The 16,343-nt window shown below is 45.4% G+C and overlaps 1 protein-coding gene across 1 annotated transcript; it reads left to right on the top strand.

Annotated features, from left to right (window-relative positions):
* Positions 1 to 1,024: 1,024 nt before the first annotated feature.
* Positions 1,025 to 9,535, top strand: zbtb32 (zinc finger and BTB domain containing 32). The gene is made up of 4 exons (XM_056286174.1): positions 1,025 to 2,016; positions 4,209 to 4,321; positions 7,470 to 7,625; positions 9,240 to 9,535. Exons 1-4 carry the CDS (start codon positions 1,025 to 1,027, stop codon positions 9,467 to 9,469), a joined length of 1,491 nt encoding a protein of 496 aa, XP_056142149.1. The 3' UTR covers positions 9,470 to 9,535.
* Positions 9,536 to 16,343: the final 6,808 nt, after the last annotated feature.

Raw genomic sequence — 16,343 nt, forward strand, 5'->3', positions numbered from 1 at the left:
TATACATGTATGTATGTATGTATGTGTATGTATATATGTGTATATGTGTATGTATGTATACATATAAATATATATGTGTAAGTGTATATATGTGTATATGTATACATAAAGGTATATATATATATATATGTATATATATATAAATATGTATATATATATATAAATATGTGTATATATATGTGTGTATATATAAATATATATGTGTATATATAAATGTGTGTATGTATATATATATGTGTATATATAAATATATATATGTGTATGTGTATATATAAAGGTGTGTGTATATACATAAATGTGTGTATATATAAATGTATATATGCATGCATGCATGCATGCATGTATGTATGTATGTATGTATGTATGTATGTATGTATGTATGTATGTATGTATGTATGTGGATATATACTTTTTAATTATAGAACACAAAAAGAACATGGGGTGTTTTTCCATTTGAGATAAAAGAAAAAAAAGGAAAGAAAAAGTACAAAAACCATACTTACGTAAACAAAGTTAAACAAAAGAAGGAGGCTATGGGGAAATATATAATTTCCAGTTCTCCCAAAGTTCCTCAAATATATTTTCCTGAAGCCTCATGGAGGTGATTCTCCCCATGACAAATAAACAAGTAAATAAATAAAATGCACGGATAGTTGTAGTTCGATACGTTTTTCAGATACCTCGGTATGTGACGTAATCAGCTCCCTACCTCCAGCCCCCTCAGACATCGTTTCGAAACATGTTGTGTTGCACAAGCTGAGAAAAAAAAGTGTGAAGAACGAGAACAACCAAAACAAGATGAAGAGAGAAACATTATCTGTTCATCCCAGACCAATTCCTGCCTTTCATTTCTAAAGTGACTTTCCTATTAATAACTACCCTTCTCTAACATTGTCATTTTTCCATGGTACATGGTAGTCCTCACATATGGAGTAGTGTTGGCATGATCTGAAGTGACCAGACCTTTTGTCGTTTTGATTCCCACTTTTCAGGTCTATGTTAAACATTGCTGCAGACCTCAGAAATGATCCGCATCAACAACACCCAGTACTGCCACTTCCTGCAGCAGGCGGACGCCCTGCGGCACTCAGGTTCCCTCTGTGATGCCATCATCTCAGTAAAGAGCCAGACCTTCAGGGCCCATCGGCTAGTGCTGGCCTGCGCAAGCAGGAGGCTGGCACAGCAGCTCATACAGACAGACAAAGAAAGTCCTCTCCATTGCTCTCTAGAGCTCTCCTCCCCCCACACCTTCCAGCAGGTCTTGGATTTTGCCTACACCCAGGCCCTAGAGGTGCCTGTGGATGACCTGCATCTGCTTCTGAGGGCTGCACAGCTTCTGGAGATGCAAGTTCTAGAGGATCAGTGTCAGCAACAGCTGGACACCCTGGACCTCAGAGCCTCAGAAAAAGGGGAGATGAGAAAAGTTGCCGAACTCAGTGAAGCGATAGAGACCACAGCTGAGGAGGATCGGGAGGGACGAGAATGTCCAGTTCAAATAGAAGCGGCCAACAACAGCCATGTCAGAAACGAAAGTCCTCTGCCTGATACTGCTGAGGGCAACAGCAGTCCACCGGCCCGTCAAAAGACGGGCAAAGTATCAGGCACGTCAGCAACGCCCTGCACCAGGGACAGCGTGATAACCAGCCTTTCCACAAGCTACTCTTCCCTCTCCTCCCCTTGGGCTTTACCGATGAACAAGTGGTACCCTGTGAACTCTCTGTGGATGGCGCAGAACTATTCAAACCTGATGGCCACTCAGTCCCTCCAGTCATCTCAGCAAATGGTGGCGCACCCATTCCCCCTCTCGGCTTCCCACGTGTACCCCCTGCTAGCCTCATCTTTTCCATCTCCAGTCCACAGCTCTGTCGTAGGTTACACGAATCTCCACCATTCTCTTACGCAGCGTCTTTTCACCGAGTCTCGAGAGATGGGGGGCATAGTCAAGCAGGGTCGATTAAAAAGGAAGAACGCCACCTGTGAAGCACTGATTGGGTCGATTCCAGCCAGCAAACAAAGGTAAATCAAGGTTTACATGCCAAACTGGAGATTTCAGTTATTTTCATTCAATTAATATTTTCTCCCGTCTTTCCATTTACTGAGGCGTGCAGAATCCCCCTAATTTGCCTACTTGTTCCCTTATGACAGCCGCAGGAGCTGATGTGTGGGTAGATGAGTGTGACCTACTGTTGCCATTTTAACTTTCCAACCATAAGACTTACTTACCTCCAGTGGTGGAAGAGGTATTCAGATCTTTTACTTCAGTAAAAGTAGCAATACCACAGTGTAAAAATACTTTGTTACAAGTAAAAGTCCTGCATTCCAAATCTCACTTAAGTAAAGTGCAAAAGTATTAGCATCAAAATATACTTAAAGTAGCAAAAGTAAAAGTACTCATTATGCAGAATGGCCCTTTCAGAATCACAGATATCATGTTATTTGGACTATAATTATTGATACATTAATGTGTTCGTCACTTTAATGTTGCAGCTGGTAAACGTGGAGCTAATTTTAATTACTGTATATACTGCTGGATAGCTTAGCCTATAAAGATACATCATAATTTATTAGTTGATATATAATTTGTATTAATAATCTAAAGCTGCAATGTAACAAGTTACTAAAGCTCTCAAATAAATGTTGTGGAGGAAAAAGTACAATATTTCTCTCTGCAATGTAGTGGAGTAGAGGTATATAGTAGCATAAAATGTAAATACTCAAGTAAAGTACAAGTACCCCAAAGTGGAACTTTAGTAAAGTACTTGAGTAAAAGCACTTAGTTATATTCCGCCACTGGTTACCTCTGTTAACTTCACTGACCGTTTGCATTTGGTTTATCTAATGTTAAACATCCTTAAATGAGCATAGCACAGAAGTGAGAAGAGTTTCAGGTTTATGAATCATTTCAGATTTAACTTTTACAAACTCAGCTGAGTTTGTGGCCACTAGTAAGTTACCCAAGTTTGGTGGACAGCGTTGATCAATATCTTGTTCATGCTTTAAAGTTGCATTCCACCCCCACCCCACCCCACCCCGATTGCACTGTATGAGGATGTAAGAAAATATTCATACTAGCGCCTCCTCTGGACGGTCGGGGCACCTGTTCGGAGGGGGGGGGTGACCTGGTGGGAATAGCGTGATCCTCCCACGCGCTACGTCCCCCTGGTGAAACTCCTCACTGTCAGGTGAAAAGAAGCGGCTGGCGACTCCACATGTATCGGAGGAGGCACGTGGTAGTCTGCAGCCCCTTCCCGGATCGGCAGAGCGGGTGGAGCAGAGACCGGGACGGCACGGAGGAGCGGGGGTAATTGGCCGGGTACTATTGGGGAGAGAAGAACAAAAGAGAGGGGGGGGTACTGGACTTTGCTTAAAGATAGAAAAACAGCAAATTCTGCATTGACATTACTGTCATGTTTAGTGCGGCGGTATCGCGCCGCCCCGGAGCGGCACCTGAAACGGTTAACGTGTCCGACGCGAGGCGTGGAGAGATGTGGAGGGTGACGGTAGGTGCGGTAGGTGCGCGCATCTTTTCTACGTCCTGGGGAAAATTGATTTGCCTGCCGCACAGTTTAAAAGACGGCACGTGGTGCGTACAGGGGAGCCCCCTCCATTTCTCCCCTCGCTAAAAAAAAACAAGACATCAAAGTTCCCGACTCGCTGTGAGACGCATCTGGGCCGGCGAGCGCCTCGGCTGCGTGCAGCGGCTCGCCTATCAAAAGGTCACGCTGCCGCGCGCAAATCGAGATATTGAGCTCGCCCCTCTGCGACGTCACGTCAAATACAGACGACACGCTCGCCGCGGGGGCGCGCCTCCGGAGATAGCGCGCCAGTCGGGGTGGGGGGGGGGGTGGGGGGGGGGGATGCTCAGAAAGGGGCAGGGCGATCCGACAATGCAATCCGTTATAACGCTTAATTGCCCTCGTAAGAAAGGATAATTACAGCGGCTGTGTTTTATCTGATAGTCAAAACATGAAACGTGGAATAAGGATGGAAGAAAAGAAAGAGAAGAAGCGCAGCTTTCGCAGAAGGGAGCTGATGACTCCAGCAGAGTAGGCTTCGCATTTACATGTTTCCAGCGTGGCCCCCGTCTGCGGCTGCAGCGGCTTAACTCTTCACTGTGCTGCTGCTGCTGCTGCTGCTGCTGTGTGTTGTTGTGAGAAACGGTCCCTTTGTTGTTCAAGTTGCCTCCAAAAAGCCTCTCTTTCCCTCAGATACCCCGAGGGGCATAAAGCAAAAGCAGCCAGCAGCCCCGACTGTCAGCACTGCCATACAAGCCTCCGTGGTAACCCGTGGCTCCAGAGGTCAAAGGCAGCTCCCCATGCAGGTAAGGACGGACGTGACGCTCCAGCACAGGACGCCGCTCCCCCTCTATTGATACCACAGCCGATACCCAACTGCGTGCTTTACACTTGTCGAGGGGAATTAAGCGTGTGAGAGAGAGCGATCGCAAGAAAGGCTCATTTGGAGTTATGCAAGCGACGCTTGTCGAGCATTATCCCTAGCCTTTACCGGGACCCGGTTACGTAATGGAAAGTGGTTAACACAAAAAAAGAAGAAAGAAAAAAAAACAGGGCTGTGGTTTTGAGAACATGGTGCAGCAGGAGCAGTAGTGTGGTGACTAGATACAGCAAACAGTACAGTATGTTCTGCAATGCAAGAGTGGTTTCTGATACTGCACTATGCAAAAAAAATATATAGATATAGATAAATTCTGCAAATGAGGTATAATACAGCACATCTACTACTACTGCTGAGGTATAATACAGCATAACTGCAATAAATTGTAATATAATTGCAATTGTAATAAATTGTATTGCAACATAATATATAATAATAATATATAATACAGGTACAATACAGCATATATCCCCCGTGTTTTATTGCACTCAGCCATAGCTAGCATGTTGCTGTTCACGGTGCATCGTGTGTACGAGAGAGCGAGAGACAGAGTGAGAGATAAGGCCTGACACTGTACAGTCAAACTGATAAACGCTCATTATCTGATGTAAATTAATCTGTAGGAAATGGAAAATTATGTTAAGATGCATGACGTGCTTCGGGCCCGTTGCTTAAATCTCTTACTCCCTCGTTACTGCGAAGCATTAAACTTGCAGATTTACGTGAACGTGCAATAAGCGACCCAAAAATAGCAGAGTAAAAAAATCTCCCCAACATTTGATTTCATCTAAAGCAGTGGGATTTTCAGCACACCGGGCAAGAAGTGCCCAAGTGTGACGGGCTGCGGTGATCCCTCGGAGAAGAACTGTAACACCCGGGCCGAGTATTGAGCGAGGTGACGCTGTCTACTCAAAGCGTGCTGTGTTAAGCAACAGGTCATCATATAGTATATGAAGTGAGGTGTCTTTTCTTTTTTCAACAGGATATTAACTAGACTAGCTGTTTCTGTGTCGTTCTGAGTTGTATTGCACCACCCGGGGTGCTCAGCAGGCCTTTGGTTGGATGAAAAGTGGGTTGGCACACTGTTTTAAGAATAGACAGGGAGATATATATTTTGTGTGCAAATGCATCAGATTCCTTCTGATGCAAGGGGAGACAGATGGCTGCCGGGAGTCGGCGCGTTATCGAGGGCAGATGTTACTGTCGGTCGAATGAAATGAGGCCCAAAGGCAAATATTGGACAGGAAACGTGCTAATGACACCGGAGGGGGAGGGGTGGGTGGGGTGGGGGGATTAAGAACTTGTGTATAGAGTGGCGATAGTTTGACTGTTGTGGTTTACTCGCTCACTTTCCCCCGAGTACATCCACCCGCTTCTCTCTGCTTCAGCATCCTGTCTGTGCTGTGGGGCCTCGGCGTTCACTGGGTGAACCAAACAATGCAAGATTCTGGAAGTTGGTGCAATTAAGTTTCACCCTTTTGCTGTTTCAGAAACAGCCGTGCGCACACACGAGCGGGGAGGATGGGGTGTCTGTCTGTCTGTCTGTCTGTCTGTCTGTCTGTCTGTCTGTCTGTCTGTCTGTCTGTCTGTCTGTCTGTCTCGCCCTCGCGACAGGAAAAGCACAAGTCTGGTGCGGGGGGAATTAACAGTCTCGCAACTGGGGGCTCAATAGAAAACGTCTTATTGCTGCAAAGGGGGTGGGGGTGGGGGGGGGTCATCACTTTCCACCCTGATATGGTAAGTGGCCTGTGAGGGCAGATTAACCATGATTATGCAGTAGATAGAAGGTTCATGCAAATAGTTAACTGCGTGATCACGTGACTGTACCCTCGCTTAGTGTGAGGCTTTGGCAAAAGCTCACCCTTCTGTGTGTGTCTCTGTGTGTGTCTGTGTGTGTGTGTGTGTGTGTGTGTCTGTGTGTGTGTGTGTGTGTCTGTGTGTCTGTGTGTGTGTGTGTGTCTGTGTGTGTGTGTGTGTGTGTGTGTGTGTGTGTGTGTGTGTGTGTGTGTGTGTGTGTGTGTGTGTGTCTGTGTGTCTGTGTGTGCGTGTGTGCAGTGTGATTCCCCTCACAGCAGCAGGTCACGTCAGCAACCTGCTTATCTCGCTGTGATCCAAAGCCTCGAATAACTCGAGTGTATTGACAAATGTGCCTCACGCACTTTCTACGCAAAGACACTGCAGCTCACCACATGTAAGCACGTCACGCCACAGAGCACAAAACAGAAAGTGCCGGAATCCAAAATTCTACACAAAACCCCATATAGATATATCTGTAGAAAGGCAAGCGGCTACATACATTTGATCTGATGGCAGATATGTATTTAGCTACCAGGTATTTCATTGTATTAACTTTTTTTCTTTTTTTTCTTTAGCCTCTTGTATTTTTTCTCAATTTAAAAACAAACAAAAAATGAAGAAAATAGCTGCAGTAAATGGTGCAGGTAGAAGCAAAAAACAAAACCAAAAAAAAAAACGAAAACAGAGGGGTTTCATCCATGGCTTCTACCTAAAACAGTAAAAAGCAATACTTACAATATTAGATCAAAAAGGGGGAAAAATGAAAATAAACAAACACAAACAACAACGATAAAAATACAGAGTAAATATGAAGGAAAATCTGAAATACATAAAAGAAGGCTGCAGTGTATTTGTGAGTGCGCGCACAACAACGTGCAAGGTGCACGTGTCCCCCCGTGCAACGGCACGGATGCTCATAGACGCAAGCGAAAGAGTAACGCATAGCACGACAACGAACAACAAAATTGCATGACGGGTATGAAATTATTGTACAAACGCCTCTATACGAGTTTAAGGAGGAGGACATTTCGACCAGATGAGAAAAAGACTTCCAGTATTTGGAACTGAAAATGGTTTGAGCCTCCTTGGAGCAGATAGGCTTTCAGTCTCTCGTTACGTAGACATATTTGACACGATAGGTGTCCTATGGCGGGCATGCTTTGTGCTTGTGGGGGCTCTTACCCAGCATCAGATGTGAGAGTTGTGTGCCTCTTACCGCTAGTCAACCTGTCACATCCCCACCCGTTTCCTCTCCCTTGTCTTCTTTTTTTGCTCAGGCGCATGCAGGTTCTGTGGAAGGGGGGTGAGGGTGGAGCACAATGTGCAGTCCCAACGCACAGACCACGGCGCGGAGAAACCCTACCAGTGCAAACACTGCCCCAAAAGGTTTAGTCTTAAACACCAGCTGTACACGCATCACCGAGTTCACACCGGTAGGTACACGGTCTTATGTTGCCCCCTTCAGAGCAAAACAAAAGAAGTCATTGTCTGAGCAGGGCATCTGAGAAAAAGACAAAAAATATGACATGAGAGTTTGCCTATCGCTCGGGGCAAAATACAGTTGGTACAGAAGTGAAGGCATACCTCTTTCCAGCATGCATGATTACATCCGCTGAAAAAAGATCCATGTTGATTGTGAATTTACTCACGGCGTTTGACTTTTAAACACAATAAAAGCAGGTTATTGGCGGCGTCCGGGTGGCGTGGCGGCCTATTCCGTTACCTACCAATCCCGTGTTACTTCCGGTGGGAAGCCGGATGTAGGTATGCGCTCTGATCGCTGCACTAGCGCCTCCTCTGGTCGGTCGGGGCCCCTGTTCAGGGGGGAGGGAGAACTGGGGGGAATAGCGTGATCCTCCCGCGCGCGCTACGTCCCCCTGGCGAAACTCCTCACAGTCAGGTGAAAAGAAGTGCCTGGCGACTCCACATGTATCGGAGGAGGCTTGTGGTAGTCTGCAACCCCGGTTGTGGCGTTGTGGCCATGGGGTACAGCCACGAACGGAAGTGACGCAAAATCTCGCCGGGCGTATTTCGTTGCTATGGCGCTAGCTAGCCTAGCTAACCTCCTGAGAGACATGGCGGCAAATTCAGAAGAAGCCCCCGAAGGCTATTTTCAGTTTCCCTTCACGTAGAACTTTTGAGGGAATTTTAAAACAAATATGAGGAAGACACACTGAGTATGGCAGTATGTGCTGATAACGGATGGTAATGAACGTAGGACTGTTATACATCGAAAGACCACATTAGGCATGTAACTCTAGCAGGACAGATGTTTGGTTATACGGTGTCCATGCACTGGTGATGAATCTGGTACAATGTATTTTATTTCCCGCCCCTCACTCCGGGCGGAGCATGGCAAGCACGATTACTTAAGAGGGATAAATGCACAGAATTAACATTTTAAATATAATGTCATCTCTATGGATAAATAGCTACAGTGTCGCAGACACTAGCTAACGTTAGCTACCATTTTATATAGACTTAGCTGGCTTGCTAGCATTGGGAAGCAGTATCTACACACAAGCAACAGTGATATTTCATTTAAAATACACAGTTTTTATTAAGTGAAATTGTAGTTATTTTAAGTAAAACTAATTCATCCGACTCAACATTCATCTGGCTTTAAAAACCAAAGTCCAAACTCGCGGTAGCTCGGGAGGTTAGCTAGGCTAGCTATCGCCATTGCAACGAAATACGTGAGATTTGGCGTCACTTCCGTCCGTGGCTGTATACCATCTAGCCACAACCTGCAGCCCTCCCCGGATCAGCAGAGGGGATGGAGCAGAGATTGGGACGGCTCGGAAGAGTGGCGGTAATTGGCCGGATACAATTGGGGAGGGGGGGGGGTCCAGAAAAAACGAATAAAAAAAGTAGGTCATTGTAGGACAGTAGAGCGCACGTCTATGAGAGTTGGAATGAGTGGATGTTTTGTCGTAGGTATCTGAAAATTTACCTCACAATAGATATCCCTGATAACCACATTGTACCGCACATGCAATATCTAATATCAGTTCTCTATTCCGTGTCCCCCTCTCTTTTCCCCAAAGGGGAGAAGCCTTTTGAGTGTCGTTTGTGTGGTCAGCGATCACGGGACTATTCAGCCATGATCAAGCACCTGCGTACTCATGGCGGGGCCGCGCCCTACCAGTGCACGGTGTGCCTGGAGTTCTGCAGCAGCCTGGTCGCCATGCAGAGACACGTGAAGAGTCACCCAGTCAAAGACTTCCCCCCCAACTGGAGTATCAAGAGCACTTACCTGTACACCTCACACATCTGAACCATTAGGCCTACTGGACCCTTTGGTAGCTGTAGATCACAGAACCAGCTAGCCCATACTGTCTCAGATAACAAATCTGTCTCAGAGATAAATACCATGTGGAACACAAATCATCTTGACCTATGGTGCATATGGATCATAACTTTTTTTAATGAAGTTTCTCATACAGTATGGGAAAATATACACAAAAAAATCAAATATAGTAATTTATCAGGTTCTCATGTGTAGTCTGTCAAATATTTCAATAGTCTACATCTACTACTACTTTCGGCTGCTCCCGTTAGGGGTCGCCACAGCGGATCATCCGTTTGCATTTCTTCCTGTCCTCTGCATCTTCCTCTGTCACACCAGCCACCTGCATGTCTTCCCTCACCACATCCATTAACCTCCTCTTTGGCCTTCCTCTTTTCCTCTTCTCTGGCAGCTCCATATTCAGCATCCTTCTCCCAATATACCCAGCATCTCTCCTCCACACATGTCCAAGCCATCTCAATCTTGCCTCTCTTGCTTTGTCTCCAAACCGTCCAACTTCAGCAGTCCCTCGAATATACTCGTTCCTAATCCTGTCCTTCTTCATCACTCCTAATGAAAATCCTAGCATCTTCAACTCTGCCACCTCCAGCTTCGCCTCCTGTCTTTCTGACAGTGCCACTGTCTCCAAACCATATAACATAGCTGGTCTCACAACCATCTTGTAAACCTTCCCTTTAACTCTTGCTGGTACCCTTCTGTCGCAAATCACTCCTGACACTCTTCTCCACCCTGCCTGCACTCTCTTCTTCACCTCTCTCCTGCACTCCCCATTACTTTGGACAGTTGACTACAAGTATTTAAACTCATACACCTTCGTCACCTCCACTCCTTGCATCCTCACCATTCCACTGTCCTCTCTCTCATTCACGTATAGGTACTCCGTCTTGCTCCTACTGACTTTCATTCCTCTTCTCTCCAGTGCATACCTCCACCTCTCCAGGCTCTCCTCAACCTGCACCCTACTCTCGCTACATCTCACAATGTCACCCGCAAACATCATAGTCCACATCATAGTCCTGCCTGATCTTGTCCGTCAACCTGTCCATCACAATTGCAAACAAGAAAGGGCTCAGAGCCAATCCTTGATGTAATCCCACCTCCACCTTGAACCCATCTGTCATTCCAACCGCACACCTCACCGTTGTCACACTTCCCTCATACATATCCTGCACCACTCCTACATACTTCTGTGCAACTCCCAACTTCCTCATACAATACCACACCTCCTCTCTCGGCACCCTGTCATGTGCTTTCTCTAAATCCACAAAGACACAATGTAACTCCTTCTGGCCTTCTCTATACTTCTCCATCAACATTCTCAAAGCAAACATCACATCTGTGGTGGTGCACTTTCCTGGCATGAAATCATACTGCTGCTCACTAATCATCACCTCTCCTCTTAACCTATCTTCTATTACTCTTTCCCACTTCTTCATGCTGTGGCTGATCAACTTATACCTCTGTAGTTGATACAGTTCTGCACATCGCCCTTTTTCTTGAAAATCAGTACCAGTATGCTTCTTCTTCACTCTTCAGGCATCCTCTCACTTTCCAAGATTGTCCCAGTCCTCAAGAACCCCTATCCTGTAGATTTTCCATTGTAACCCTCCATAGGTAGCCCTGCTTGTACTTACTCAAGCAATCATCACACAGCACTTAATTATGCAAGATGTGCAAAATCTGACATCATTCATCGCTGATTGGTTGAATAACTACAAACAGGTTGCAAAGAAAATCTGCAGGATAGGGGGTCCTTCAGGACTGGGTTGGGAAACACTGTGTTAAACAATATAGTTAAAAACTCCACTGCCATCTCTCCTAAACATCTCCATGCCTCTACAGGTATGTCATCTGGGCCAACTGTCTTTCCAGTCTTCCTCCTCTTCATAGCTACCTTCACTTCCTCCTTGCTAATCCACCACACTTCCTGATTCACTATCCCACATTATCTAACCTTCTCTCTCTCTCTCTCTCTCTCTCTCTCTCTCTCTCTCTCTCTCTCTCTCTCTCTCTCTCTCTCTCTCTCTCTCTCTCTCTCTCTCTCTCATTTTCTTCATTCCTCAGCCCCTCAAAGTATTCCTTCCACCTTCTCAGCACACTCTCCTCACTTGTCAGCACATTTCCATCTCTATCCTTGATCGCACTAACTTGCTGCACATCCTTCCCAGCTCGGTCCCTCTGTCTAGCCAATCGATACAAGTCCTTTCTCCTTCCTTCGTGTCTAACTTCTCATACAATTCACCACATGCCTTTTTCTTTTGCCACCTCTCTCTTCGCTTTACGCTGCATCTCCTTGTACTTCTGTCTACTTTCGTCATCTCTCTGACTGTCCCACTTCTTCTTTGCCAACCTCTCCCTCTGTATACTTTGCTGTACTTCCTTGCAGTCTCCAATCCCTTTCAGATCGCGCCTTCTACATAAGATATAGTCCAACTGTGTGCACTTTCCTCCATTCTTGTGCCTCACCCTGTGTTCCTCCCTCTTCTTGAAATATGTATTCACCACAGCCATTGCCATCCTTTTCACAAAATCCACCACCATCTGTCCTTCCACATTTCTCTCCTTGACACCATACCTACCCATCACCTCCTCATCACCTCTGTTCCCTTCACCAACATGCCCATTGAAGTCCGCTCCAATCACCACTCTGTCCTCCTTGGGTACCCTTCTCCACCACGTCATCCAACTCACTCCAGAATTCTTCTTTCTCTTCCATCTCACACCAAACTTGTGGGGCACATGTGCGGATAACATTCAGCAATACACCTTCGATTCCCAGCTTCATACTCATCACTCTGTCTGACACTCTCTTCACCTCCAGCACACTCTTGACATACTCATTCCTCAGAATTACCACTACCCCGTTTCTCCTCCCATTCGCACCACAGTAGAAGAGTTTGAACCCACCTCCGGTGCTCCTAGCCTTACTCCCCTTCCACCTGGTGTCTTGCACACAGAGTATACCTACCTTTCTTCTTTCCATCATATCAGCCAGCTCTCTCCCTTTACCAGTCATAGTGCCCGCATTCAAAGTTCCGACTGTCACCTCCACACTCCTCCCCTTCCTCCTCTCTTGCTGCCTCTGAACATGCGTCCCCCCTCTCCTTCTCCTTCGCCCAACAGTAGCATAGTCAAATATTCCAATAGTGACCTAGATAATTAGGGGTTTACCCTGATTCATAGTTTGTCACGTATTGTGTACTATAACCTGCTTCAATTGACAGAAACTACAATGTAGCTTGCATTATGAGACACAAATATGTGTTGGTGAGCATTTGCATTATGTGCATATAAAGTTGGTGTATGTATAAACATACATATGTTTGTGTTAGATGAAAATGTTTTTGTATCAGAGACTGGATACAGCTGTGTGAATGTGAGAAAAAACGAGATGTGTGTACATGTGTATGTCTCATACAATATTTGTCACATTGATTTTATATGACTCGACTGGGGGCCTCAGCGCTTCTTTGATGAAGTGGAATATTAGTAAAATGTTATTGTGCTGCACACATCACACTATTTTCAGCAGTTTTCCCCAGTAAACTTTAACATATATGTACATATATATGCAACTCAATGTACTTGGATCATTGATGCACATTGCCTCCCCTAGAGGTAGCATAGCAGGTCAGTCTCTGATCTGAACGCAGTGTGCAAACTTTTACAGCAGCATTACCTTTTTGTAAGTCTCACAACTTCTGTTATTAGAATGTATAGCACAGGATGCATAGCACGTTGCAGAAGTAAATAAAGGTTTAGTACAAAGCCTGTCACTTAAGCTATACAAGATTGATCACTGTTTTTGATTTTGACCGATGATTGTAGATACAATTAATGATACTCACATAAGCCTTTACACAATAACTATTTTGGCAATGCATTGACTTCATAATACTGACTCAATTAGCAATAACCAATTCTTCCATACAGTAATTGTCCATACTACGGAAGTTTTTATTGGACTTTAATAGTTGTAACCCACAGAAGACAATCCACAAATGTGTAACATTATCCACAGATATCTCACTATCTACAAACATGCATTTTTATTTGTTTGTGTGTTGTGTGAAGTCATATCCACAAGAATACAGAGCAATTTGCAAAGACACGCAACTTGCTCTGTCAACAGAAACGGGTTTTGCACATTTGTGGATCGCTTCCTGTGAGTTTGTGGGCCACGTGACATTTATGACTTCCCTCGTCTCTGTTTGCAGATTTTTGTCCAATTTGTACCGCAGCATGTCTGTAAAAGCAAATCCACAAATGTGAGGTGCAGTTAGTAACTACGCCACCAGGTGGCAACATTCCCTCATATGAGCTGATGGAACTTCATTCTGTGCTGGAAGGGGACACACACTTGATATTTCCCCCGGGGGCGGTGCTTTACGTCCTGCATGCGTCACATAGTGTTGTATGCCTGATGCACGTTCTCGTCGGCTTGCATTGGGTCATCTCGTCACTTTTTGGATAAACTAGCAAAATCATAACCTAAAAGTTATTAACCTAATGTTTGCCTTAACCCCAAGATTAAACCTACAGGAAACCTCACGCCTAATTGCAACTTCAGAGATGATTTTTTATTTTTTATTTTTTGTGATCATCGGTTTACGAAGTTACACTTAGCTTGCTCCTTGTATTGCTGGCACGGCTGCAACCATGACTAGACTTCCCTCCAGATTTTCAAAGGAAAACATGTACAACCAAAAAGTGCTAAAATATACTGACATTTAGATGGACTACATTATGTCCAACAACATAAATCTATTCAGAAGGGGGGTTGGGGTCTGTATTCTGATATCAGTGTAGTATCTTGCATCAATAGATGCCCAGCTCAATTGGGTTTATAAGGCAGACTATCAATTTGCATGTACATAGGTGTGAGACCAACTATTCAAGTTATAGGAAAATATGAATAGTATATTCTGTGTGCCTTCATAATTGACATGCATCAAATAAACTGATCTCATATTGTATGCATTTGTTATTCAGTCTATTAAAGAAGGTTGAATCAGTTCGTCTGGACACAACGTTTATTGACAGATAAGGTTCTTCACTCGTCTAAGTGACCTCTTCAGTCTAAATTGACTGTAGGTATCCCCACCCTTATAAACAATACAGTGGCATAACGACCGAAACTAACGACCAGTTTTGTAATGTCCGTAGACGCCTTGTCTTACTGACATAAGAATAATTCAAGAACGAGCCGACTTCGTAGGTTCTTAACTGTGTAGCTTTTACTAGCGTTCATCCGACATACAACCTTCATAACATGCGCTTCTCACTTCCTGTATACGTCACACGCACTGCACGTACATCCGTGAGTAGGTCAAGTTAAACACGTGACCTTTCATTACATCTCCCCCTCTAAGATGATTTTCTAACCTGTATATCACCCCCCTTTTCACAAAAAAAATAAAAAAATCCCCCACAGTACACAAGTCCATACGCCTCACAAATCCAGCCGGATTGCTGGCTTGCTCACCCTGCCAGAGCGAGTAACATATGGTGTGGAAGTTGGCATTTCTGCTGCTCGGGACTCATCCGTGTTTCCATTCTCCCCTGGAGTGACATGGTCAGGATCCCTGCTGACAAAGGTGAGTGTTTTAGGTGTGGCCAACAGGTGGCGCCTGTTCCTTCTGTAATGTTCACCTTGAGCTGTCTCCACTATGTAGGATCTGGGAGTGGAGCTCTGACTGTGAACTACTGCTGGCATTGTCCATGTTTTCTGTCCATCAGGTTTGGTGAGTACTGCGTCACCCGAGTTCAGTGGGCGCAGTGTCCGCACGCCGTTCCTGCGGTTGTAGTAGAAAGCCTGCCTCGATTTGGCTGCGGCGTCAGCGGTTTTGATCAGTTCCTCTTTAGGCCAGGCCGGTTTCAGGTTATGCTGCAATGTGGGTAAGGTGGTTCTGAGTCTCCTACCCATGAGCAATTCCGCTGGACTGGCTCCAGTGGAAGAAGAGGGTGTAGCTCTGTATGTCAACAGGGCGAGGAGAGGGTCTTCCTGCCTTAATATGCTTTTGGCTATCTGAACAGCCCTCTCTGCCTGTCCATTACTCTGGGGGTAGTGTGGGCTTGAAGTCACATGGATGAAATCATAATCCTCACTGAACCTCCTCATCTCTTCTGAAACTAGCTGTGGCCCATTATCACTAACTACAATTTCAGGGATACCAAAACGTGCAAATGTAGCCTTCAGCCTAGCTACAACCTGACTGCTAGTAGTTGTTGGTAGATTTAGGATCTCCAAAAACCTGGAATAATAGTCAGACACTATCAAGTAGTTTTGCTTTTTGTACTCACACAGGTCTATGCCAACTTTCTGCCATGGTCTGGATGGGAGCTCACTTGACATTAAAGGCTCTTTTCTGTGTGTTCTTGTGTTCTCTGCAGAATTGACATTGCTGTATCTTTGTTGTAATGTGCTCTGTCATTTTGGGCCACCACACTGACTGGCTAGCTCTCTCTCTGCACTTAACTATCCCCTGGTGCCCGTCGTGTATTCTGTCTAAGATCACCTCCCTCATCTCTGTGGGAATGACGATACGACTGCCTCTGATGACTAAACCATCTACCTCAGATAACTCCCCTCTCACCTGATAAAAGTCTCTGACTGTCTCCGGCACTTTATCGACATACTCAGGCCAGCCGTGTCTGATGAAGCCCAACACTGTCTGGAGCTGCAGATCCCCATCCGTGCTCTGTTTTATCTCCTGCATCCTTTGAGGTGTGGCAGGCACCTGGCACACGATGGCATCAATGTGCGCTGCAACATCATCATGAGAAGCACCATCTCCGTAGCACTGCTCTGGGCCTCTGGAGAGTGCATCAGCCACAGCTA

Source organism: Lampris incognitus, chromosome 9, assembly GCF_029633865.1.
Source record: "Lampris incognitus isolate fLamInc1 chromosome 9, fLamInc1.hap2, whole genome shotgun sequence".
Taxonomy (NCBI): Eukaryota; Metazoa; Chordata; class Actinopteri; order Lampriformes; family Lampridae; genus Lampris; species Lampris incognitus.